The following is a 26649-nucleotide window of genomic DNA, read 5'->3' as shown; positions in this document are numbered from 1 at the left end:
GGGGGGAGGGGGAAGAGAGAGAGAGAGGAACTGAGAAGTTGGCTTCTGGAAGGTCAACTGTGAGATGTACGGACTGGGGGTGAGAGACCAAGGGACCACAAGCAGCCAGGATAAAAAGAAAAGAGAGCTGGGCACCAGTGGCTCACGCCTGTAATCCTAGCTACTCAGGAGGCTGAGATCTGAAGGATTCAGTTCAAAGCCAGCTCGGGCAGGAAAGTCCATGAGACTCTTACCTCCAATTAACCACCAGAAAACCAAAAGTGACACTGTGGCTCAAGTGGTCGAGCACTAGCCTTGAGCTGAAAGAGCTGAGGGACAGTGCCAGAGTTCAGGCCCCACGACAAAAAGACAGGGCTGGGAATATGGCTTAGTGATAGAAAGCTTGCCTAGCATGCATGAAGCCCTGGGTTCAATTCCTCAGTACCACATAAGCAGAAAAAGCCACAAGGAGGGCTGTGGCTCATGTGGTAGAGTGCTAGCCTTAAGCAAAAGAAACTCAGGCCCTGAGTTCAAGCCCCAGGACAGGCAAAAAAAAAAAAAAAAGAATAAGTATAGGAAGAATGGAGGGTAGCAAGAGCAGTATCAGCAGAATCAAAGTGAAAGAGATGTTGAGAGGTTGACTTTTCATTTTTAATAAGCCAGTCTAGAGACTGGGAAGCCCAGGGGTCAAGGAAAGGGACCGGGTGGTCAAAGAGCTGAAGACTACAGGCTCTTAGTGAAAAGTGGGGGTGGGCAGTGAGGCAGTGCGCCTTATGTTCTCCTTGGCAGGCTTGATTGGGTAGAAAAATGTTGGAAAATAAGGCTGGAGCCAGTAAATCCTTAGTCCCTGAAGTTCCTCGAACCTTCTGGGGGCCTAGTTCACTTGGAAAACCACCTGAATTCCCACAAAACCAGGTTCCAGGCAGCATGGAGAGTGTCTCTCTCTTCTTTTGCCCCAGGCTCAGCTGAGAAGAAAAGCCCCTGTGTGGAGCCAGCTCCTCTGGGACCCAGCGCTAGCAGGCAGCACTGGGCACCTTCTCTGGAGGCAGTGCAGGGGGAGGCAGAGCCCCAGGCCCTTGTCTGAGGAATGCTAAAGTTCATCTGGGAATAAAGTTCTGTTTAAAAAACATTATATACATGACCTGTGAGCATCTTTGCTGAGCTATAAAATACCATCCGGTTTCAATAACATAAAATAAGGAAAAAGAAAACCAAACATAATCAGAGGAATTTTTCATGGCTGGAACACCTTGACAAGCAAAGGCTTGCCAGGGCCGAGGTGGACAGTGCACCCTGGTGTATTCGGAACCAGGGGTACAGGAGGATGAGGCCTGTGCCCGTCCAGGGGTACATCATGAGTCCAGAGTCAAATCTCAAGCCAGAACATGTGGTGGCAGCAGGTGGGAGTGTTGGCATGTGCCTGCTCACTGGCCCAGTGGGAAGAGGGCCTGGTCACGTGGACTCGGCCAGCTGAGGGGTGCGGGTCTTGAGCTGGAAGTGAGGTGGGACCCATGGTTGTGCCTGCACAGCATTCCACTGAGCTGTGTGAGCAGCGGCTGTGCAATCATCCTCACACACTTGTCTTTTAATTGGTGGGAATGGCATTTATACAGTTGTTACACTGGAAGTCACTCGGGAAGCAGCTGGGCTCCCTTTGGCCCCTGCAGGGCCCCGCTCAGGCTAGTGCAGTGGACTGTCGAACACCATGTCAGGGAGGATTGAGACTTTGAGCTTCTTTTCAGGCCAGCTGTATTCTTTGGGAAGTTTGAACTGTGGAGGAAGCAAGCATAGATTCAGAGCACACGTGGTTAACAGACTGCAGTTTTTTTGTTTGTTTGTTTTTTAAAGATAAAGAATGCCAGGAGAGGCAAAACACTCATCTATGCCCTGTCCCTGAGAATTTAGGGGCATGACAGTTCATTAAATAGCTTTGCTCCCAAATGCTGCACCCAGGTGGGCAGCTAGGGTCAAGCTGCTGGAATTCTCACCTCTTCTTTCCTCTTGCCCTGCCAATAACTAGCCAGGTTGGGGGAGGGGTGTTTCTAGCTCTTTCTTCACTATGCTGACCTCCTCCCTGCTCACTTCCTTGGTTCTGCCTCCAGCCACAAGCATGTAAGGAATCTGTTCCCTGAGGCCCTGGGGCTGGAAGATGAGGGGCCAGGGCAGGGTGCAGATGCTACAGGGGAAAGTGGCCGAGGTCTGTCATTGCCATGGCCTCTCTTTCCAAGGTTGATGTGAAAAGGACCCTGGAACCCGTCCTCCACAGCTTTTGCTAAAGGGCCTAAAGGGAAGGGGGCTCTAGTTTAAGCCCAAAGCCAGATCCACCTTGTGGCCTTGTGGGAATAAAGAAGCAGGACAAGTGCAGTTTGGGACTGGTGCATTATTGGAAAGAGCAAATCGACTTTCTCCTTCACATTTCCATCTGCTTCCCAAAGTTGCTTGCTCATGGTCCTTGTGATGACTGAGGAGAAGCCAAGGTCTTCCACCCCAGGCATCATTGGTTAGCTTCTTGTTTTTTTTTTGTTTTTCCCACTCACCAGGGGGCTTCTGGTGGGGAGAGGAAAAGAAACAGACATTTTATTCCTTCTGGTCTGTAGGATGTTGCGTGTAGCCTGGCACACAGCTGGTGCTCGGTACAAGCTCAGTGACTTGGATTAATGCTAGAGCTTGGAAGCAGAGTCTGTCTTTTATGGTTTGCACTGTCTCTGGGCTAAGCCACATGTCAGGCCAGAGTGAAAAAGAAGAGAACAGTGCTCCCAGCCTGCCTAGAGCTGGGCAGGAATAGACCCAGGGTAATACTTCCTGGCAGGCTCCTCCTGCCCTCCCTCTAATAAGGGATCATCCATGCCAGGACAAAGTGGAGAGTGGAGCAGGCTGTGGGGATAGCCTCTAGACAGGAAAGAAAAAAAAAAAGAAGTCATTTTTAGTGACCTACTTTCCTAAGCTCCCCCTGGCTCCTGTCCCTCTTGCCTGGACTGTCCCCTTTCCACTCCCCTCAACACCAAGGCTCAAAGGAACAGACTGGCACAGCACCATCTCAGCATGACAAGGCCTCTCCGGAAGTACTTTTCAGGTAGTTGGCTGTGGCCTGTCTGAATGGGGAGTTGGGTCTCAGAGGCCAGTGACTTGTGGAGAAGTGATTAACTGGCTCAGATTGGGTGCTTGATGACTTTGGAATATATTAATGAACTAATTTATCAAGCTACATCATAGGAGGCAAAGAAGACACTGCTCTCTTGGGGGGTGACTGGCTCTGAGTAATTTTTATCCACCCTGTGACCTGGCCAGGACAGCTTGCTCTGAACATTCTCCTCTTGAACGTCAGAGGCCTCTGTGGCCTGGGAGCCCTTGTAGCTAGAAGTTCCTGCCTGGCCTTCTTCTGGCTTGAAAGTCTGGTCCCTGGGAAGCAAAGAAGCTCTCTTCCAAGCATGTTTCCCCGGCAGACAGGGCAAGGGAAGGGTCTGTCTCTGCCACAGGCAGGGGAGGGCCTCTCCAGGGGTCTGAACAACTTGCTAATATTCTACTAACCCATGAAGCATTGAGGCTAGGAGGCTCAGATCCCAATGGGGTGCTGGTTAGTAGGAGGCAGGGGGAGGGGAAGGGACTTTCCAGAATGAGGTAAGTCCCAGCAAATGAGGATGCCAGGAACAAGGAAGAAAAACAAAGGGGATTATGAACTCCATTCCTGTACCCCAGAGAAGGAGCCAAGGGGCGGCACAACCCTACCTGGCCTGCCAACTCCTCAGGCTCTGAGCTAGCCCGGAAGAGGCAACCTAAGAGGGGAGAGCTTATTTAGAGAAAGGAGGAAGGGAGTGTATGACTCCTGGGTGGCCCGAGGCAAAAGCCTCACTGCCCACCAGAACTCCCCAGTGGAATGTTCTCTGGCAGCAGACATGGGCTTTCTGTTAAGAACCTGCCAGGGAACAGCAGGGGCTGGGGAGAACTCATACTAGCCTGAAGGTCCTGGCTGCCTCTTCAATGAGCTCTCAAGAGCTGGTGATTCAGACAATTTGCTGAGTGTCCTCATAAGGGTGGAGTAAGGAACAGTGATGGTTCATAGAAACAGAAATAAAGCCATTTAATATTCCCAGGGGCTCCTATCCAGCCTGTTCCTGCAACTTAGAGAGTGGTTCACAGATGCACACACACAAATGCACACGAATGTGCACACACATGCAGGTAGGTATATGCTCCTGGATATAAGAGAGAAATCAAGCAGGCTTACTTCCTCTGGAGAAGTCAGATCTTCTAAGTCCTCCAGCATTTGCTCTACAAACTCTTCCGTCAACAGAATCTGGGGAAAAGGCACAAAGTAGCTTTTATTTACACACACACATATACACACAAATACACACACATACTATATATAATTTCATTTTATTTTTGCTATATTTTTTGCACTATTTATATGTGTGTGTGTTTATATATGTGTGTGTGTGTGTAAATTTTCATTTCTTTTTTTTTTGGCCAGTTCTGGGGCTTGAACTCAGGAGCTAGGCAGTGTCCCTGAGCTTTTTATGCTCAAGACTAGCACCCTACCACTTGAGCCATAGAGCCACTTCCAGCTTTTTCTGTGTATGTGGAACTGAAGAATTGAACCCAGGGCTTCATGTATGCCAGGCAGGCACTCTACCACTAAGCCACAATCCCAGCCTAGCTGGGTGCCAGTGTCTAATGCCTGTAATCCTAGCTGCTCAGAAGGCTGAGATCTGAGGATCACAGTTTGAAGCCAGCCTGGATAGGAAGGTCCATGAAACTCTTATCTCTAATAAACTACTCAGAAAAAGCTGGAAGTGGCACTGTAGTTCAAGTGGTAGAGCTCTAGCCTTAAGCACAGGGATAGTGCCCAGGCCCTGGGTTAATGCCCCAGGACCGGTTAAAAAACAGAATAAAACAACAACACTGTCTGTTGACAATGTCCTCCTGGCTATATCAGACTCACATGTTCCCTTCTCTTCCTTACAAGTTAGAAGGACAAAAGGAATCTGTTTGATTTAGAATACAAGCCCTATCTAGAGGCTGGAAATGCCCTGGAAGTACATCCAAGAATGAGGTGAAAGGGAAAATAATAGAAGAAATGACATTGACCAAGAGATACTCAAAAATGGATAAGTTGAATTGAAATCCCTTTGTACAATACTTAAAGATAATTTAAATAAATAAGTAAAATTTACAAGTTTTTTTTTTTTTTTTAAAAAGATAGCCGGGCACTGGTGGCTCACACCTGTAATCCTAGCTACTCAGGAAGCTGAGATCTGAGGATCACAGTTCAAAGCCAGCCTGGGCAGGAAAGTCTGTGAGACTCTTATCTCCAACAAACCACTAGAAAACCGGAAGTGGTGCTGTGGCTCAAGCGGTAGAGCACTCTCCTTGAGCTGCAGAGCTGACAAACAGCGCTGAAGTCCAGAGTTCAAGCCCGACAAAAAAAAAAAAAAAAAAAAAGGATGAACTGTAGAGTTTGGAGATTGTAGATTAGTAATTTTCATTTTATGGATAGAAAAGAAACTCAACTTTCGTCCCCACTCACAGAATCCATGGTCTCTCAGGTTGGCTCTGGTCAACCACTGAGCTCTTCAAACTTTTTTCTTCTCTGGGTCCCTTCTAGTTCCCAGTCTGTGGCTCTAGTTTGATGTCTGTCATCTTATGCTTTGATGTTGAAGACAGTCACCATTGGCTAGTACAACCACTACTCTTATCTCCTAAACAAGTTTTCTTAGGCAGTGGGAATGTCCAGGCTCAAATGTCAGGTCTTCCACAACTTTTAATGGTCTTTTTCTACTTTTCCTATGCTAGGCCAGGCTGAATTTGCCCACACCTGTACTACATCAGGCCCAGCTGAAGACATCTTTCTTTTTCTAAAGTCTGGTGCCTTCTACTCCTTCTTCCCTCTTGACAGAGACCCCGAGACTCTCTAAGGCAGTAGCTTTGACCACTTCTCCAGTAGGCCTTAAGCAGCCTGAGCAGGGCATAGAGGAAGAACTGGTATGGAGTGAAGACCAAGAAGAAGGGCTCTACTGAGGTAAACTCCCCCAGTGAGAAGGTTGAAAATCAAGAACTTGAGAAAATGGCCATCAGGTTCCCCCTGGGAGTTGTCCATTGTGATAAAAGCAGAAATTCCCACACTGTGAGATAAGAGGGAAGAGAAAAGGAGAGCAAAAAAGGTCACCAGTGCCTGGCTTCCTCCTATTCTTTTTTTTTTTTTTTTGTCAGTCGTAGGACTTGAACTTGGGCCTGGTGGGGGCTGTCCCTCAGCTCTTCAGCTCAAGGCAAGCACTCTACCACTTGAGCTAAGGCACCGCTTCTGGTTTTCTTGTGGTTAATTGGAGATAAGAGTTTTACAGACTTTCCTGCTCGGGCTGGTTCTGAACTGTGATCCTCAGATCTCAGCCTCCTGAGTAGCTAGGATTACAGGCGTGAGCCACCAGTGCCTGGCTCTCCTATTCTTTTTACCCCAAGGTGTATGCCACAGAGGCCAGAGTTTCTCTACCAGTTATCACCAGTTGACTTGAGTAGTATAAAAGTCACATTCGTATTTTTGGCATTTCCAGGGCTTACTGCCATCTTTGCAAATGCTAGAACAAACATAAGCATGCCTCAAACCCAGTTATATTACAATGGCTCCAGTCTGGAGTAGGCAGGGTTCATTTCTAACTCACAAATAATTCGAAGGGAGGAGCTTTCTACCAGAGTGGTAAATAGATTTGGGGGGTAAGATAGGAGGGTGAGGGGGTTTACAGAGACATGGCTACTCAATTTCAAAGGAAATTTTTCTGCAATAAAAGGTAACCAATCCTGAGACCTGTCCTAAGCCAGTGTCTCTGACAAAGGTCTGGAAATGGTGCTGGAAAAGGGTAGGTTATGAAGGCTTTTTAGCATAGCTACCTCTAAGTCTGGCACTATCTGTGTGGATTTATTTTGACTCAGTTGGTGGAGGGTATGGCAAGACCCCACATGGGGACAAATCCTAGCTCTTCCTCCATTTTTACTGTTGGTGATTTACTGGTTACTGCTGAAAAGCTCACAGTATTTAAAAAGAATTAAAGGGGGAAAATTATACACAAGATCTGCACGATATTAAGGGTGACATTCTCTGCAAAGAAACACGACAGACTGTCATAGCTCCAGGCACCTAATTTAATTTCCTTTGGGAGTTAAACCTTAGAAGCTTAGATTGAACAAACAGGCCCTGTTCTTTGTGTATTTCAGAGCTGGAGCTGAGAATGTTAACAGATCTTATCAACAGGACACTGGAGATAGACAGCTATGATGGAGGAGCTCCTGGGAGCTCTCCCGAGGAACAGACCTGCCGTTGTGGTACCACTGTGGGAAAAGCCTGTGCAGGTCTGGGGCTTGGAGCTCCTGAAACTCACTGGGTCCCTGTGGAGCTCTCTGGCTCTGCTATAAATAATAATAGGAATGGCTAGGACAGTAACAGTGATAATGGCCGATCTCCCATATTTTAGAACAGTGAATGAATGACCTAGTTGTCATGGTAGGCACCCCTTCTGGTTTGGGGAAGGTACCCCAACTCTAGAAGCTTGGGTTCTCAGACTGACTTCTCTGTCTCTAACAGGGGGAGGTAAGAGTAATTGCAGCTTTTAGGAATGGCCTGGAAAACCATCAAATCCAAAACCAGCTAGCCATATGTCTTCTGACCACCTGTCACCTACTCAGTTCAACAGAGCTAGGACTCCCCCCCCCCCACTGTCAGATACACAGCTGCTAAAAGAATAGGCTGACCACTAGAAAGGAAGACAAACCAAATTCTAAGAGGGGTTGCAAGTCAGGCCACTGGGGCAAATTTCTAGAACAGCCTGATGAATCCACACATTTTAACAGTTCTTCTAGCACAGAAACAAGCAACAGAATAGTGATGATGATAATGATAACAGCACCCTTTTATATTTGCACTGGTGAAGGCATAAAACACTTAGGTTCCTGTACAAACAGGAAGGAGACAGGAAGAAGGAGATTGGGAAGAGACAATCTCCTAGTCTTCAGAACAGTGCCTGACCTGGCAGACCTTCTAACATGGGTGTGGAATCTTTCTTCTGCCAAGGGCCACTTGGTTATTTATAACATAATTCTTAGGCCATACGTAATTATCAATATAAGCAGACAGCTGTGGGCAGCTGTGAGAAGCATATCTATATCTATATATCTGTCATGTCATGTATCAGGTGATTTTGCAGGCCTTTAGCTGGGGAGGCTTTTTAAATATATGGAGGGGCTGGGAAGGTAGCTCAGTTGTGGAGCGCTTGCCTTGCATGCATGAGGACCTGGGTTCGATTCCTCAGCACCATATAAGCAAAAAGAAAAAAGCCAGAAGTGGCGCTGTGGCTCAAGTGATAGAGTGCTAGCCTTGAGTTGAAGAGCTGAGGGACAGCACCCAGGCCCAGAGTTCAAGCCCCACGACCGGATCCCCCCCCAAAAAATAACTAAAAATAAATATATGGAGATTCTAGGCCATAGAATCAAATACTGAAGGCCAAATCAGCTTTTTTTTTTTTTTGTATTAGTTTGAGGACTTGAACTTATAGCCTGAGTATTTTTCCCTGAGCTTTTTTGCTTGAAGCTAGCACTCTACCACTTGAACCACAGCTCCACTTCTGGCTTTCTGGTAGTTTATCGGAGATAAAAGTCTCACGGGCTTTCCTGCCTGGGCTGAATTTGAACCGCAATCCTCAGATCTCAGCCTCTGGGAATAGCTAGGATTACAGGCTTGAGCCACTGGCTGACAACTGAATTTTTTAAAGGCACCCCAGGAGATCATAGTGGGGAGAAATGCTGGGAATCAGGCCCAGAGGGGAAAGGGTTTGGGCACAGGCTTTACCACTACCATCTGACTGGCTGAGTTGTATTGCCTTTGCCTTTCCTACCTTTTGTCATAGGGTGGGAGGGTGGGCAGGGGCTTGGAATCTAGGCCAGCAACTCACTCCAGTGGACTCACACCAGCTGTTAACAGACCAGCCCGGCTGGTCAGTGGTAAGGGATTATCAATAACCTCTTAATTCTATAGGCCTCAGCAAGTTCCAGAAAAGAACCTGAAATGTGATCTTTTGTCAGGAGCTGCCCTGGGCAGGCCAGGTTTTGCTGCAACAGGGGCTCTGCTGCTGTAGATCTGATGCTGATTTGATTCAAATGTCTGTGGTCAATGATATTTCTGAGTGGTTAACGATGCCTACTCCTTCCCCTCAGTGCAACAATTCAGACTTTGTCCAGGGTCTTGTTTGCTCTACATGTTGACACGTTGTTCTTGCTTCCCAACAAGTTTGGCTCTCTTTTCTCTCCCATTCCTTCTCTCATGGAAGGAAATATGTTGTTTACAGTGGCAGGGCCTGCCAATTTGCTGGACTGGCACCCACAATGGCAGTGGAGGTGACAGGGACCAGCAAACTGTCCTGCTTACTGTGACCCTTCCCCCTATCCAGGCCAAACAAAAGCTAGAATAGAGCCTGCAGATACCCCTACACTGAGAAGGGCAGAGGCATTTGCTTGGGGGGGGGGAGCTTGGGGGCAGAGGGAGGCCTTATTCATTTCCTGTTCTCAGGGAGTGGTGGGAAATTGGCTTTGGTGGCCTGAAGCAGGCTGCTGGTTGCTGGGGACAAACTAATTCTCTTCTTTAAGAAAAGGTACCTCCCCAAACACAATGTAGGGCTTTAAAGCTTCATAAGCACACCTCTAGACAATGAGGTCTTTGGGTCAGCCCAAGCAAAGATATCTAAGGGGAAGAGGGGTGGCCAGTCCACCAGTGAAAGGAAAAATGGCAGACATTAAAGAGGAGCTACCCAGGGCCTATGCTAGGGAGTCCCAAGCCACCTTTTACCTAGCATCCACATGGGTGGCCCTTCCCCTGCCATGGAAAGTGCAGACTTGTCTGGAGAGGAATGGTAGTCTGTCCCTGGTCTGGGGCAGAACTCAGTGGTGGTTTCTAGCCTGTCCAGAAGTAGTAGAACAGCTTGAACAGCTCGGATGTCTTCTCCCAAGCAAGTGACTTTCCATCGGACTGCTAGAGACTGGTGGCTGGGACTAGAAGCGCCGCCTGGGTGAGCTGTCAGACACCACACAGCTGAGAAAACAAGCAGAGGCTAAAAATCTATTCTCATGTTTGGTGATGTGACCTTTCTATGACCTCTGGGGCTGAGAAACTACTCAGCTCTAGGCCAGGCTGAACTGAGAAGACAGCCTGATATCAACAGACCACAGAGGAGGTTCACCAACACCTTGGGTTGAGGGGATGCTGGGAGAGGGAGGGACAAAAGAAGAGTTTGGCAGGCTTTCCCTCAGGGTCTAAAAGACCCACTTTGTCAAGCTCTAGACTTGGATGACAGGCTTTACCACCTCAACAAGGGTGACACAGCAAAGGCAGAAGTCTTCTCAGGAAAGAGAAGAGCATGGTACTGGAGCCAAACCCTGCCTCTAGAGCAACTCTGAACGCATGTGCATTTACCACACCCTTCCTGGCACTGTCTCTTCCCCATGTTTCCATGTACCATCACACTGACTTCCCTGGACTGGGTTCCCGTGAGATGGTACAAGGTGAGAAAGCAGGTGCCGGTCTAGGAGCAGGTGGGTTCAGGACCTGTCTGCAGTTACTCCACAAACTCCGGAAAGGAGCTCAGGTTTCCTAACCTTTGCATTTTCCTCTCAGCTCTCCTTTGTCATTTTCCCCATGCAGGGTGTCTCTGCCTTGCTTTCCCTCTAGAGATAACAGGCCTGGGCTGACAGCCAGAGCCAGGTGCCAAGGCTGGTAGTGAGGGCTTCCAAGGCTGCTAAAGGCTGATGCAAGAACATCATAGCTGCCCTTGCACTTTAGCGGCAACCCAGAGGGGGAGTTCACGTGGCAGCCAATAGAAAGGAAGTCTGGGTCCCTCCATGTCCTGTATCTGTGGCATTTAGCTCTTTCCTGATTTTCTGTCCCCAGAGGGCTGGCACCTGAATCCCAAAAGTGAGAGATGCTGCTTGGAGCCAGGGTAGGCTTTCTGTATTGGGTCCACCTTCTCTAGAGATCTGACACCTTCCTGGCACAGGGAGATGGGCCTCCCCGGTGAGTGTGAGTCTAACCCCGATCTGCAGACTCCTGGGGAGACAGGCAGCCTCCAAAGGAGACCTAGAGGCCCACAAGTCATTACAAGCTCAGGTTCTCACAAGCCAAGGAGCTGCCTGTGACCACAGAGGCAAGACCCTAAAGGGGAAGGCGGCTGGCAGTCAGAGGCAGAAAATGCTGACTGCTCAAGGGAGGGGAGGAGGGCTGGCGTGGGTGTTGGCTCCAGTGCTGAGAACCTTGTTGTTTGGGGCAGGGTCAGAGGGTTTCCCAGGGCTCCTCGAAAAGGGCCTGAGAAACCCCTCGGTGATCAAGGGTGCATGCCTGGAGAGGGGGGCCACAGCCAGCCTTCCCAGGAGCTCTCCTGTGAGCTGGTCCGTGGTGGACCACACTAATGAGCCCATAACACAGGCCTTTGATTAAGCAGCTCCCAGCACAGCAACTTTATTGAAACATGCTGAGGCCAGCGGCTCGTTCCCACCGCTCCCTGGTTCCCCAGGCAACAGCCCACGGGAGGGGTCTGAGTGCTGGGAGTCAGCGGGTGCTGAGTGCCCCGGCTCACTCAGGGGCTGCCAGGGAGTGAGGGGTTGTGATGCTGGGAGCGGGAAAGCCAGCAGCTAGAGAATCAGTTAGAGATAAGCTATTTGGGAATTGGGAGTGGGGTCCAGAAGGCTTCCTTCCAGATGTTTAAGGAGACACGCACCATCTTGTTGAGTCCTCTGGGGACTGAGGTTCCTAGGAGGCTGAAAACTGGAGATGCTGACTAGCCCATCTCATATTGCAAGAAGACATCATAAGAGGATCAGAATTCCAATGCAGGCTCAGAGTAGGGGATATAAAAGAGAACTGGATGGATTTTCTTCTTTGAGGCTGGGGAGTCCCTACTTCCCCAAGAAAATGCACTTGATCCATAAAAAATCCACACACATGCACCATTAGGACACATCGGTCAAGATCTGTCAGCACAATGTCTGCAATGATGACTTACGATCTTTCAAAGGCTGGGTTTCCTATAGGTCCCAACTTTCACCTCCTCACCAGTTCTGCCCAGGGAAGAGGTCTGAACCCTCTGTTCCCAGCAGAGGCAGTAATGGCAGTGAGACACGGCTGGGGGCAGGTCGTGAGGGTAACAGAGGCCCTTTCCACTTACACTGGGAGAATTTCAAATGTTACACTTCAGAGCTTTTGCTACAGTAACTACCAACACCACATGGTCAGAAATCTAATGTTACCAAGTGGGACTTTTAAAATGTATTTATAACTTTATGGTTCAAAGTAATTTTGTTATGAAACAATGTAATAACAACAGTGGAAAAAGGCAAGATAATTTATGGAACACAATATCCCTAAAGCACTAGCTTCCATTTCTACCTCAGCTTAGTCTGAGGAGTGTGGTTGGTATCCTTTGTTTGCTGTTTGTTTTAATTAAGGGTTAGGATTTTGCTGTGTGTGTGTGAGGGGGGGGTGGTGGGGGAAGGAGGGATTGGCCTAAAGGAGGAAGAACTGCTATAAGAAGACACACAGACAAAAACATGCCCACAGCAAAAGTATACATATACTTTGCAGACCTCTAGACTGGATTAAACCCACAAAATCAGTGAGATTTTCTTCCTACTGCAATCTCCCTACCATGATCTCTCCAACACAGCATAAACAGGCTCACTTTTTGGATCAGGGGTCAGGCACTCACTCTCTCCCTTTCCCCCTCCCTGGTCCTTGCCCAGTGCTGACAATGGAATCTAGGCCCTTTAGCAAGCTAGACAAGCATTCTGCCACTGAGCTACACTCTCATTCCTTAGATTCCCTTTCTTTCCTTTTTTATTTTTTAGTTGGTTTAGTTGGTTATGGGTCTTGGGCCTGGACACTGTCCCTGAGCGCTTCAGCTCAACACAAGTGCTCTACCACTTGAACCACAGCACCACTTCCAGTTTTCAGACGGTCAATTGGAGATAAGAGTCTCATGGACTTTCCTGCCGGGGCTGGCTTTGAATCACAATCCTCAGATCTCAGCCTCCGGAGTAGCGAGGATTACAGGTGTGAGCCACTGGCACCTGGCCTTTTAATTGTTATTATAAAAGTGATGTACAGTCTTTTTCTTGATACTGAGAGATAAGGCTGTGACTGACTCTTCTTTTCTTACCCCCAATTAACAAATGCCAAAAGGGAGTATGATGGACCATACTGAGCACATCTTAGAGACCTAGGTAGGGCTGGATGCTAGAAGGAAGTGAAGATGGCTCTTAGCCCTAGCTCTCTGCTTAACATCAGCTCTGAAGCTACTTGAAGCAGAAGAGCAGAGGAAGGAAAATGTGCTCTAGATAACTCAGCAGGTTTCCGTTCAGACAATCTAGGTTTCCATCAGGAAGAATGGAAGCATTATTAGATTGGTTTGGAGAGGCTCTGGCCACAGATGGCTACTTCTTATGAATTCTGGTGAGATTCCCATCCAGCTGCTGCAGAGTGGCTTCCCTACCTTGTCTCACCTTTGGTGTTTTTTTTTGGCCAGTCCTGGGGCCTGTATGCTGGGGTCCGGGCACTGTCTCTGAGCTTCTTTTGCTCAAGGCTAGCGCTCTACCACTTGAGCCACAGTGCCACTTCTGTCTTTTTCTGTTAGGTGGTACTGAGGAATCAAACCCAGGGCTTCATGCATGCTAGGCAAGCACTCTACCAATAAGCCACATTCCCAGCTCTACCTTTGGTTTCTTGAATGTTGGTTTACTGAAGATATTGACAGTGTTAAGGTTTCTCACACCTAGATTTCCAAAGGAATCACAACTACTAATAGCCAAGAGAGTGATTACTTGTTTTAGGTGATGGGAATAAGGCCTGAAAATGGCCCTGGAGCTGCCAAGATTGGCAGCATTATCAACACTCTACGACCACATACAGACCTCAGGCCCTGAATCCAACAGGCAACTCAAAACCAGCCTAGGGAGGAGGAAGAGAAACAACCAAGAACTGCTAAGGGAAGGCAGGCAGTTAGAAGTGCCTATGGAAAGAAGACAGGGAGAAAAGGAGTCATCTCACTTGTAACCAGGGTCCATGAGCTGCATAAGGATGTTCCTCAGTGGCAAAGGCACCTTCTACTCCCGTGGAGACAAACGTGATGGCCATATCACCTGTGATACTTTTATACGTAAAGTGCCGTCCATGCAGGAGCCTGCCCCTGGGGGTGAACACAGAGACAGTGAGGAGCTAGGCATGGAAATAGCCTAAATCATAACAGGCCTAGCAGAGGTTCTGGGACCATGGGACCATGGCTCTGAGGAGCAGGATACCTGGCAAATGGCCTCCTGATGGCCCACTTGCCTTCTAATGGGACTATAATCGAACATGTTCACTGTAGCATCGTCAAAGGAAAGCCTCCAACATCAGTTCTCTAATGAAATCCTTCCAAAGTGCTCCAAGCCAGCAGAGACAACTCTAGATCAGGGTTCAAAGGGCCTCAGGAGTAGGGGCTGTCACCTTCCTCCCTACTAGTAAGGACACTAAGGCCAGAGAGAGAAGTCAGCAATATTCCCAGGGTCATGCTCAAAATAAAGAGAGAATCATGTCCTCTTTACTTAGAAGGTGGAGGTAAAGTGGCACCTAACCAATGAGTCCTAGTGCTTTCACAGCACGACACTTCCTAGTGTCCAGGAAGAATCTTCTATATGCTCCTGAGCTTCTTGTAACATATCAATAATGGTCCTAAAGACCACAAACATTTTTTTTAATTTACTTTTTAAATTTTTTTGGCCAGTCCTGGGGCTTGAACTCAGGGCCTGAGCACTGTCCCTGAGCCTCTCTGTGCTCAAGGCTAGCATTTTACCACTTGAGCCACAGTGCTATTTCTGGCTTTTTCTGTTTATGTGGTACCAAGGAATTGAACTCAGGGCTTTATGCATGCCAGGCAAGTACTCTACCATTAAACCACATTCCCAGCCCCTTTTAAAATTATTATTAATTTTTGCCAGTCTTGGGGTTTCAACTCAGAACCTGGGCACTGTCCTTGAGTTTCTTAGCACTCACTCTACCATTGAGCCATGGCACCATTTCTAGCTTTTTCTGTTTATGTGATACTGAGGAATCAAACCCAGAGCTTCATGCATGCTAGGCAAATATTCTACCACTAAGCCACATTCCTAGCACCCTCTCTTTTTTAAAATATGTTTGTAGGGACTGGGAATATGGCTTAGTGGTAGAGTGCTTGCCTAACATGCATGAAGCCCTGGGTTCGATTCCTCAGTACCACATAAACAGAAAGAATAAGAAGTGGCACTGTGGCTCCAGTGGTAGAGTGCTAGCCTTGAGTAAAAGAAACTCAGGGACAGTGCCCAGGCCCTGAATTCAAGCCCCAGGGCTGGCAAAAAAAAAAAAAAAAAAAGGCTGAGGCCAAGTGGTGTCACTCTGAGAAAGCTGCGAGATGTCAATCTTCTACTCACCAGTCTGGAAATATACCTGGGGAAGAGCAGGCAGGAACAACCAACAAGCAAAGGAACAAAACCAGCACTTTGCTTTTTCAGGAGCCCTGGATTAACCAGATCTAAAGGTTTGAGCCTGTACTCAAGAAGCAGCTTGGGAAGACATAGCTAGGGTCCTGTTTATTCTGACCACTTTATATCTTTGCCCTGCTGCTCAAGGTGGCTGGCCAAAACTGGTTACCTTCTACATTCCTTCCCTTGGTGTCAGGGACAGTGGGCAGGTCCAAGCTATGCAACTCTTATTGCTACCATCCTCCATTTAGAGTGATTCCTGTTACCTCCCCTGTTAGCACAGTGAGGGAGGGAAATCCAAAGCATGGAGGAAGCCAGCTGCAAGAGATCCAGCCCAGTGCAGTATGCCTAAGTGGACAGCCAAGGGCTGGGCTCTGACTCTGGACAGGAACAGAAGGGACACAGCTGGGCCTCTTGGTCCCTCAAGGAGTCTGCTAGATTGGCCACTGGGTGTCTAGAACTGAGTGTTTTGTGTGGGAAAAACAGCAGCAGGAAGTCCAACCTACCAGAACCCTTTCCCTGACAACCCAGTGAGACTGGTGACTCAGTCATTCCTGACACTGGGGTTGGGAAATGGCAAGGGGCATCTGAGATTCCCTTGAAATTCCTTAAGGGGATGGGGTTGAGGGACAATTTCTAGACAAAGGAGAGCTCTACAGCATCTACTTCCTGTGGAATTAAGATTCTGAAGGAAGATCTGTTAACTAAACAGCCAGACTAGAAACCAACATGGCTCTGTGGTCACAGGCTTGCCTGTGACCTAGAGGCTGCCACTGCCTAAGAGTTGTAGCTATTCTAGACAATATCTACAGGACTAACTACCCCACTACTCCCAGAGGCTTGGGCAGGGAGAGCACTACTTAGCCAGTGACATAGTCCCCAGGCTCTCTCACAGGTCCAAGGTGGAACTCCTCAAGTAGCCTTCTCACCTCCCAAGTCCCAGACTCTGCTCAGGCTCTCCATAGGCCCAGTGACCCTTGGAGAGCTTTAGAGGATATGTCTTAGGAAGGAAGAATGGTGAGGCTCCAAAATGTCCCTTAGGCCAAGCTAGGTGCTGCAGGGCTGAGCTACATAGCAGGTTGAGCCGGACAGTGGCGCTATCTTGGCTCACCTCAAGCAGAGAGGAATGAGGGCTCCTGACTCCTGGTTGAATTTCAGGTGTACGCTTTCAAGCTGCCGGGTGCGGATCAGCTCATGGGGAATGATGGCTGTGGAGCTGTCACTTTCCAGGCTATCTTTGCGGCTCCTGTAAAGCAAGCACAGAACAGGTTCAGCACATAATGAAAACCACAGGGAGGAGCAAGATGGGAGTTCCTGGTTGAAGTCCTGATAATGATAGCAGCAGCCATACTTCACCCTGCACTTGCCAAGTGCCAGCCTGTGTGTCAAGTGCTTCTCACTGAGGGTTGCCACAAGGGTGAACATACTTGGACCAGGGAGGCTATGTAACTTTCCCAGGTTGCACAGCAAGGAGTTAGAGCTGGTATTTTCTCTCAGGTAGGTCTGGATCTAAAGCCTACATTTTTGACTAACACCACACTGTGTTAAAATCCATGCTACAATGGCTTGCTCCAGGGAGCCCCATTCATCTTTCCTTAGAGTCCTAGACCCTTTGTTCTTCAAGGCTGGCACGGGAGAACACTATGACATTAGCTCTAAGGCCTCCTGTCCAGCTGACTCCGGTAAGGCTCTGAGCATGCCCACTCTTGCTAAAGGCCAGGCACAGAAGTAACATATATATCCTTCATTTAGCCAAGGAGTGACACAGTCCTCACTGAGGAGTAAAGTTGAGTCTTTAGGAACAAGACTATTAGGCCTGGACTCCCACCCTGCTAAACTTCAGGTCCCCAGGAGACTGTAGCAGATTCCTCATGATAGTGGCTTTAGCTACACTAAGCCATCTCTGCAGCCTCACATTCCCTCCTGCCTGGCTCACCACCAACAGCTTGTCCCACAGCTGGGTCACAGGGTCCCTTAGCATTCTATGATTTGCTCTTTCAAATTCAGCTGCCCCTATCTGACAACCTCTCAAATCTGCCTCAGCAGGAAATAAAGGTCAGTCACTGATCCCATTCAAAAGGCTGGATTCTGGTTTGGACTGTGAATCTCAGAACAATTCCCCAAGTGTCCATCAAAATACTGGGTGAGGAACTCTAGTTATTTATCACTCCAGCCGCAGGCAGAAGCCACCCAGGATGTCTGGGCTGGACTGCCACCCAGGGGCAGGCCCCACCTCCTCACACAATGGTGGTGGTGGTGGTGGTGGGGAGGGGGTTGGGTACTGGGGCCCACAGCCAATGAAGTGCCAACAGGCAGAGCTCCTCCCTGGGGCCAGGTATGAGGTCAGCATTGGCAGGCAGGGCCCAGCAGAGGCAGGAGTTTGGAAAGCTCTGGTTCCCAGGTAATGGGGACAGTTGCCCCTAGCTGGTCTCCTCCCTTGTGAGGGATCCACCCCAACATTTGACTCTCTTTAGGTTTCCTAAAGCTGCCTCTGACACTGCCTTTCCCTGCTCTTTCCTTGGCAAGTGCTTCTTTCACAAGACCTGTGAAGGGAAACAAACTCTATGGCCAAGAGGGTCACAGTATTTCAGGACTGGAAGGAAACTCAGAGGTTGTTTAATCTACCTCTTCCCTTTTCAAAAAGGGGACACAGCAAGGCATCCAAGGCCACGGAACTGGACTGCAGCAGACCAATGCGGTTACTTTGGTCTTCTGAACAATTCTTTTCTTTCTACCTGGCTACTCTGTCTTCTGAGGAGGGCAATACTGAATATCACATCTCAGCCAGACACTACTGATGGGCTCAGAGGTGATATGCATGGCCCTGGGCCCCAAACAAGAATGGAACACAGGAAACAACAGTAGCCTTGTTTATGAACATTTCCTCTGAACACAACCTCACAGCCAGCACCCAGGTGGGCTGTGTTAACCCTTTTACAAATGAGCTGAGGTAACAAGCCTAAAGTCATAAGGGAATTTGTCTATTTATAGTAATACAGGGGCTTGTAGCCTTGTACTCTCACTGGGAGACAGGGTACCCCTCATAGCTGGCACTCTACCACCTGAGCCACGCCTCTACTTCTGGTTAACTGGAACTAAGAATTTTAGTGTTTTGTCAGCTTTGACTGGTTTTGAACTGAAATCCTCAACTTTCAGCCTTTTGAGTACATAGGATTACAGTTATGAGCCCAGCTTTTTTTTTTTCCTCCTCAGTTGTAGGTTTGAACTCAGGACCTGGGCACTATCTCTATCTCTTTTGCTCAAGGCTAGAGCTCTACCACTTTAAACCACAGCTCCACTTCTGGCTTTTGAGTGATTAATTGGAGATAAGAGTTTCATGGGGACTTTTCTGCCTCAGCTGGCTTCAAACTATAATCCTCAGATCTCAGCCTCCTGAGTAGCTAGGACTATAGGCATGAGCCACCAGCACCCAGCCTGGTAACAGTTTCTTATACTCAGTCACTGCTATATTTCCCACAGGGACCAGGATGGGGCCTGCTAGAGGATCCCTACCTCTGTGGCCCAGGCAAAAATGCTTATGAATAGCAGGAAGAGGTGGGCTGGGGGCTGGTAGAGAAGAATCAACAGCACATAGGGCTAGAGAGTCTCAAGCTGGAGGGAAAAATAAATTGTTGAAAGTCAGCTAAAGTCACCTTGGTAACTGCCACAACACACTCACCCAGAACGAGGACATCAAACCCAACTGCAAACAGCTTTAAAGAAATGGAAAAGAACTTAATCATCTGAAGAATTAATGTGACAAGTGCCCACATTTACACCTCCCACCAACCTTCAATCATCTGAAAAAAAATACTTTAATCTTTTAAGAGAAAAAAAAAATTGCAAAATGCTAGATCTGCAGTCCTGGAGCTTGGGTATTTCCGGCATGCTGCTTCAATGGAAACGCGGCTGCTCCACACACGCTGGAGCTCAGCTTTTTGCTGATTTGTTTTTTTCTGGACATTGATGCAGAAGCATGAATTATTTGTGTGGGCTGGGTGAGGTATTAAATCTGCAGCCGACACAGGTTTGCAATGTTTTGCATGGTTGTCAGCTTAATCTTAGTCATAAAAAAATAAGTAGTGTGCTCGCCAGCATGGCCTAATTTTTCAGCTGGGCTGTTTTCTCCCAGAGTTCCCAGGAGAGAAGGCTGAGCTTTGGGGACTAGAAGGAAAAAGGATCCTAGGGAGGCATACCCCATCCCCACAGAGGATGGTTAGGGACATGGGGCCAGAGGCATGCTCTATGAGGCAAAGTGGCCAAATGCAGAGATTCTAGCTTTCAGTCCTATGTGACCTTGGGCAAAAGACTCAATCCTCTAAACTTTAATGTATTTTTTCTCACTGGGACTAAAGACAGTGAGGTCACTACACCAACTAGATGAGATGTCCGCTAGATGAGATGACCTCTAGGAAGTATCAAATAGTATCTTCATTGCAGTAAGTGCTTAAAATTGAGACTGCCTCTAAAGTCTCTGCTATGCCTTCAAGAATGTTTTAACAGGGGCTGGGAAGATGGCTCAGTGGTAGAGCGCTTGCCTTGCATGCCTGAGGCCCTGGGTTTGATTCCTCAGCACCACATAAGCAAAATGAAAAAAGCCGGAAGTGGCGCTGTGGCTCAAGTGGTAGAGTGCTAGCCTTGAGCTGAAGAGCTGAGGGACAGCGCCCAGGCCCAGAGTTCAGGCCCCACGACCGGACCCCCCCCCCAAAAAAAAAGAATGTTTTAACAGAAACTTGTTTGCCTTTATTTGGGGCCTAGAATCCAACTGCCTGTGGCCAGGTCAGTTCACCTGCTGAGCTTAGGAGACAAGACTTCTAAGAAAGGGCTTGAGAGGGCTCTTGACTTCTGTGGTGGGATGCTGGAAGCCCTAGTCAGCACTGGAAAAGTCAACCAAACTTCTTGGAGCCTTTGCTCGACTGAGGGAAGCATTGGCCAAGCCATCTTGTATCTACAGAACACAATATGCCTTCCTGCAATTCTCAAACCCCTGACACTCAAATCACCCAGTATTTTTATTTATTTATTTTGTCAGTTGTGGGGCTTGAACTCTGGGCCTGGGCGCTGTCCCTCAGCTCTTCAGCTCAAGTCAAGCGCTCTACCACTTGAGCCACAGTGCCACTTCTGGTTTTCTGAGTGGTTTATTGGCGATCAGAGTCTCACAGAGTTTCCTGCCCGGGGTGGCTTTGAACTGCTATCCTCAGATCTCAGCCTCCTGAGTAGCTAGGATTACAGGTAGGAGCCACTGACGCCCGGCATCACTCAATATTTTAAGCCCACAACAATCTTTTGACTTCCTGAGGCTGCTCCTACATCCCAGTAATAGTTTCTCTTTCTAGGATCTGGGGCCCTAACTTCCAACTTCCAAGGTTCTGAAATCCTCCACCCTCCTTTGGATTTATTTTAGCTTGTCAAAGCTATGTCTGGAACTAAAATGTCATGTGCAGGAATAAATACAGTATGTGGTCTAACTAGTGCAGATCATAGGCCTTATGATCTCTTGTTTGGGGTACTTAATTTCTATGAAAACTGTCATCAAATGATCTGTTCTTTGTTTGCTCATCATACCACCAATCATACCATACTATTTCTGTCAATGAAGCCTCCCTCCAGCTTTCTCCAACAGGCTGCCCTTAGACCTCTTCTTTCCCACCCAGTATGTACTGTTGATTATTTGGAGCTAACAGCAGAAAACTTCTGCAGTATCTGGCTAGGCTTTCAGGCATTTCAGATGATTCTGAGCCTTGACTCTGGCATCCGTCATATTGGCAATCCTTCCTGACTTCATATCACTGACAAAATTGATAAACTCACCATGGATGTTTTCAACCCAGGCTCTGATTAAACAGGGAACAGGCCAGACAAGGCAGACAGCCTGACAGACTGACATCATTAGTCTTAAAGAGTATGTTCATCCAACCAATTATAAATAACCCCACTCTTGCCATCACCAGCCTCTCACCCTCCTGGATGCTCTCTGGACATTTTTACCTGCCTATAATGATGTCAGAGCACTATCAAAATGTTTTGCTAACTCTGCCTATGAGAGGCCATGGTACTTCTTTTGTCAACTAGAGAAGTAAGCACTTCTTAAGCTTTACTTTTTCTCACAGCTATGTTCCAAGCTCCTTGCCAAATAATTTAGTCCAGAATTTTCTGAGAATGACACCAAGTTCACTAGTCTATAGAGTGCAAGATGGCTTTTGGCATCTTGGAGTTTTTGAGTCCTATCATTCGCCAACATTTTTCTTTGTTCCCTCAAAGAACAACCTGTGACTCTCATCTGTTACTGTTGGTGTTCTGGGGCGCAAACATGTGGACCAGGAAATTTGAAAACGTATTCTATGTCGTCTTCTTGTCACTACTTGTGTGACTTCCTAGGCTGATAAGGCATTTGTTTTGAGATAAGAAGCTTATATGACATAGGTAAAAATTTCTCTCCCTGCCACTGATTAGCCCTGCTCCATCTAAACAATGAGGTCTAGGCTTCATTCATCTTGCTCCAAATGGAAGTACAAAAATGAAGTTCTTTTTCCTGGTCATAACACTTTTTTTTTTTTTTTTACAACTCAGTTCTTGAGTTTCAACTTCTTACCTATTTTCGATTTTCTTTTTGAGATAAGAGTCTCACTATGGGGCTGGGAAGGTGGCTCAGTGGTAGAGCGCTTGCCTTGCATGCCTGAGGCCCTGGGTTTGATTCCTCAGCACCACATAAGCAAAAAGAAAAAAGCCGAAAGTGGCGCTGTGGCTCAAGTGGTAGAGCTAGTGCTGAAGAGCTGAGGGACAGTGCCCAGGCCCAGAGTTCAGGCTCCACGACCAGACCTCCCCCCCCCAAAAAAAAAAGAGTCTCACTATGCACACGAGCTGGTCTCAAACACTTCATTTTCCTCTCTCAGCCTCCTACGTGCTGGATTACAGATATACACCACACCTGACTTGACCCTGTCCTTTACCTCTGTGCTGGTATAATATACCTCTTTTCCAACTATTGTTTACATTTTCCAAAAAGAAATTTGAGTTGTGTGAAGAATTTCTACATGCCTATACTGGTCCCTAGAGATACATGCCTCCTGTAGGTTCTTGAGAAACTAGGCATAATATTAAAAGATGCCTTTTATTGAGTGTAGATATTAGTGTCAGGTCCTGTGTTGAACCCTTTATGTACTTTTTGTCCTTTCATTTTCATAACACTCCTATAAATAGGAGTTATTTTCCTTATTTAAAGATGAAGAAACTGAAACCCAGAGACCTACATAACTAGCCTAAGGTCATGCAATGAGCACCAAAAAATGTGAGGCAAAACCCCAGTTCTTTCTGATACCAGTTAAAACATCACCCTAGCATTGATGAAGGCTGATGAAGGAGAATGGTGAGTTCCAGGCTAGCCTGGGCTACATAGTGAAACCCTGTCTCAACTCTACACATAAAAGGAAAGAAGCCACGCTCTGATGGCTCATTCCTATAATCAATCCCAGCTACTCAGGAGGCTGAGATCTGAGGATTGAGATTTGAAGCCAACCCAGCAGGAAAATCTGTGTGATTCAACTCCAACTACCACTGCAAAGCTGGACGTGGAGCTGTGGCTCAAGTGGTAGAGAACTAGCCTTTTTTGTTGTTGTTGGTGGTGGTCTTGGAGCTTGAACTCAGGGCCTGGGTGCTATCCCTGAGCCTCTTTGTGTTCCGGGCCACCACTTTCCCACTTGAGCCACAGTGTCACTTTCAGCTTTTTCTGAGTAGTTTATTGGAGATAAGAGTCTCATAGGGACTTTTCTGCCTGGGCTGAGATCCTCAGATCTCAGCCTCCTCAATCGCTAGGATTATAGGCGAGAGCTACTGGCTGCCCAGCTTATGGGGCATTATCCTTGAGCAAAAAAAAAATTCAATGGATAGCCCCTAGAGTTCAAATCCCAGGAATGACACAAAGAAAAAAAGAGAGAAAGAAAAAAGAAGAGTTAAAGAAAGGAAAGGGGGGCTGGCTCAGTGGTAGAATGTTTGTCTTGCATGCATGAGGCCCTAGGTTCAATTCCTCAGTACCTTATAAGCAGAAAAAGCCGGAAGTGGTGCTGTGGCTCAAGTGGTAGAGGGTTAGCCTTGAGCTGAAGAGCTGAGGGACAGCGCCCAGGCCCAGAGTTCAGGTCCCACAACCGACCAAAAAAAAAAACAAAAAAACCCCAAAACCCCCAAAAACAAACAAAGAAAGGAAAGGGCAGAACAGAACAGAGGTACAATAAGGACTGGATGCAATATGTGTATCTCAAGTTGGAGATTCACAAAATGTTGGCCTTTTGGAGGACTACAGAGGGGAAATTAACTGGTTTCATTTTGTATAAGCCAAAAAATTTCCAATCTCAGCCAGAGAACCCTCCTTTTTACTTAAGATTCTATAAAGCCCCTAAAAGGCTACATGGACTCCCTCTTGGGATTACTGGCCAGGTTCTGCTCTAATGAGGCCTATAGTTTTCTCTCCTGAACTGTAGCCTGTCCAGCTATTTTCTCCCAGAGCTATCACTCCCACCTTATCCTACTCCTGTTGGTCAGAATTAGATCAACAGCTGAGTTCCCCTCAGCAATTCCTTAATCTCTGAGTCAGAGGCTTTCCGCAGGGACTGTCAGATGGTTCTCTACTGCTCATCTCCAGCTCTTAGTCTGATGCTGGGGAAGCTGAAGTTCCCCTGGGCTTGCTTGGTGCCAATGTTGCACTTTTTATCTGGAATGTGTCATCTTTTATTCCCCCGTTGGGCAAGGCAAATTATAACAGCTCACACAATATAATTTCATTTACTGTCTTCCTTCCTTCCTTCTTTCCTTCCTTCCTTGGTCTCAATTCCTCATCCTCCTGGTATTACAGGCATGCAATACCATGCCCAGTGTTTGCTTTTTTAAAGTTTAAAGTGCCAAACAATTCTGCAAGGTTCACTAGAACAGTAATCAGGCTTCCCACTCCACACCACTGTCACCCGTTTAGCTGATTCTTTCAAAAATTCCCTTTTATATATATATATATATATATATTTTTTTTTTTGGGTCCGGTCATGGGGCCTGAACTCTGGGCCTGGGCGCTGTCCCTCAGTGCTTCAGCTCAAGGCTAGCACTCTACCACTTGAGCCACAGTGCCACTTCCGGTTTTTTTCTGCTTATGTGGTGCTGAGGAATCGAACCCAGGGCCTCAGGCATGCAAGGCAAGCACTCTACCACTGAGCCACCTTCCCAGCCCCTCCCTTGATATTTTTAATACACTTTATTTGTTATCTCCTCTTAATGGACTGTTTTGTCCTCTCACTGGAGTGTTTTCTTTGAAGCTTTATCTCCGGTTCCAGCCTTTTTGCTAGTTAATTGAAGATAAGAGTCTCTCACATTTGTCTCCCTGGGCTGGTACTGAACCATAATCCTCAGATCTCAGCCTCCTTTTTTTTTTTTTTCTTTTTTGCTTATGTGGTGCTGGGGAATCGAACCCAGGGCCTCATGCATGCAAGGCAAGCGCTCTACCACTGAGCCACCTTCCCAGCCCTCAGCCTCCTTAAGTAGCTAGGATTAGAGGCATGAACCCTTGGCACTTGGCTATCCTGCCCTGCCCACTTTTGGGATCCATTTGCATGGAACATCTTTTACTAGCCTTTTATTCTAAGATAGTATTTGCCTTTGTCATTGAGTTTCTTGTAGGCAACAAATAATTGCGTCTTGTTTTAGAACCAAAAACCCCAAACTAACAAGAAAAAAACAGATTTTAACTCAGGGCCTCACATTTAAAGGTAAGCCATCTACTATTTGAGCTATGCCTCCAGCTTTGGGTCTTGCTTTTTTAATTCAACTCACCATTTTATATCTAACATTCACTGTTAATACTGAAAGATATATAGGATTTCTAATCATTTTGTTGTTTTGTGATGTTTCTTTTCTAGTTTTCATTTGCTAATCTAATTATCAAGTGGTACTTATTTTTTCTGGTTGTGTTTGTGTTCCTTATCTTCGTGTAGCACTTGAATTTTAGTATGTTGCTTCTAGCTAGCAGTTTCCACCAACCTGGACCTTCATAGGTTTCCAGGCAAACTAAAATGCCATTTTTTTACTCAGTGTACTGGTATGTAGACTTCCAGGGCCTCTTTTAGGTTGTTCCCCCCAACCCCAAGTTCTTCACCCCACTGTGGATTAGTGAGTACCTCCTGCACTTTTTGTTTTTGTTTAGAAGAGTCTCATGCTAGGTGCTGGTGGCTCATACCTGAAATCCTAGCTACTCAGGAGGCTCAGATCTGAGGATCATGGTTTGAAGCTAGCACAGGCAGAAGAGTCCCTGTGAAACTCTTATCCCCAATTAACCACTCAAAATCAGAAGAGTTGTGGCTCAAAGTGGTAGAGCTTTGAGCAAAAGAGCTGAGGGACAGAACCCAGGCCCAGAGTTCAAGCCCCATAACCAAAAAAATAAAAACAAAAACACAAACCCACAAAACAACACAAAACAACAACAACAAAAAAACGAAGAGTCTCACTATATAGCCCAGGCTGGCCTAGAACTTGCTACATAACCCAGGCTGGCCTCAAACATGAGCTCTTCCTACCTCAGCCCCTTGTGTACTGAGGTATGTACCACTATGCTGAGTTTATTTATCTTTTTGTCCATCATGGGGCTTGAACTCTGTGCCTTGGTGCTGTCCCTGAGCTTGTCAGCTCAAGACTATTGCTCTACCACTTGAGCTACAGAGCCATTTCCAGTTTTCTGGTGGTTTATTGGAGATAAGAGTCTCATGGACTTTGCTGCTCTGGCTGGCTTTGAACCTCAACCCCCAGATCTCAGCCTCCTGAGTAGGTAGGATTTCAGGCATGAGTCACCTGTACCTGGCAAACTTCTTCTTCTTCTTTTTTGCCAGTTCTAGGGCTTGAACGCAGGGCCTGAGCAGTATCCCTGAGCTTCTTTTTGCTCAAGACTAGCACTCTACCAACTTGATCCACAGCACCACTTCTGACCTTTTCTGTTTATGTGGTACTAAGGAATCGAACCCAGAGCTTTGTGCATGCTAGGCAAGTACTCTACCACCAAGCTACCTTCCCAGGTCCTTATGGTCTTTTATAGGTAGAACACAGTGAGAAGAAGAAGAAAGAAGAAAGAAGGAGAAGGAGGAGGAGGGAGAGGGAGGAGGGAGAAGAAGAAGGAGAGGGAGA

The 26649-nt window shown here is 47.3% G+C and overlaps 1 protein-coding gene across 2 annotated transcripts in view; it reads right to left on the bottom strand.

Moving 5' to 3' along the window:
• Positions 1 to 561: 561 nt before the first annotated feature.
• The window catches only part of Sufu (suppressor of fused homolog (Drosophila)), a 95865-nt gene continuing 69777 nt past the window's right edge, over positions 562 to 26649 (bottom strand). For both annotated transcript variants that reach the window (XM_013017629.1, XM_013017631.1), the window contains exons 9-12: positions 16610 to 16744; positions 14051 to 14189; positions 4205 to 4273; positions 562 to 1749 (exon numbers count right to left, since the gene is read on the bottom strand). In XM_013017629.1, coding sequence (XP_012873083.1) covers positions 1660 to 1749; positions 4205 to 4273; positions 14051 to 14189; positions 16610 to 16744 — 433 coding nt within the window. In that variant the 3' untranslated portion in view covers positions 562 to 1659. The remainder of the gene's footprint in view (positions 1750 to 4204; positions 4274 to 14050; positions 14190 to 16609; positions 16745 to 26649) is intronic.

This window comes from Dipodomys ordii, unplaced genomic scaffold (assembly GCF_000151885.1).
Source record: "Dipodomys ordii isolate 6190 unplaced genomic scaffold, Dord_2.0 Scaffold36, whole genome shotgun sequence".
Classification (NCBI taxonomy): domain Eukaryota; kingdom Metazoa; phylum Chordata; class Mammalia; order Rodentia; family Heteromyidae; genus Dipodomys; species Dipodomys ordii.
Note: the sequence above shows the minus strand (reverse complement) of the source record. Positions and strands in the feature narration are given on the sequence as shown.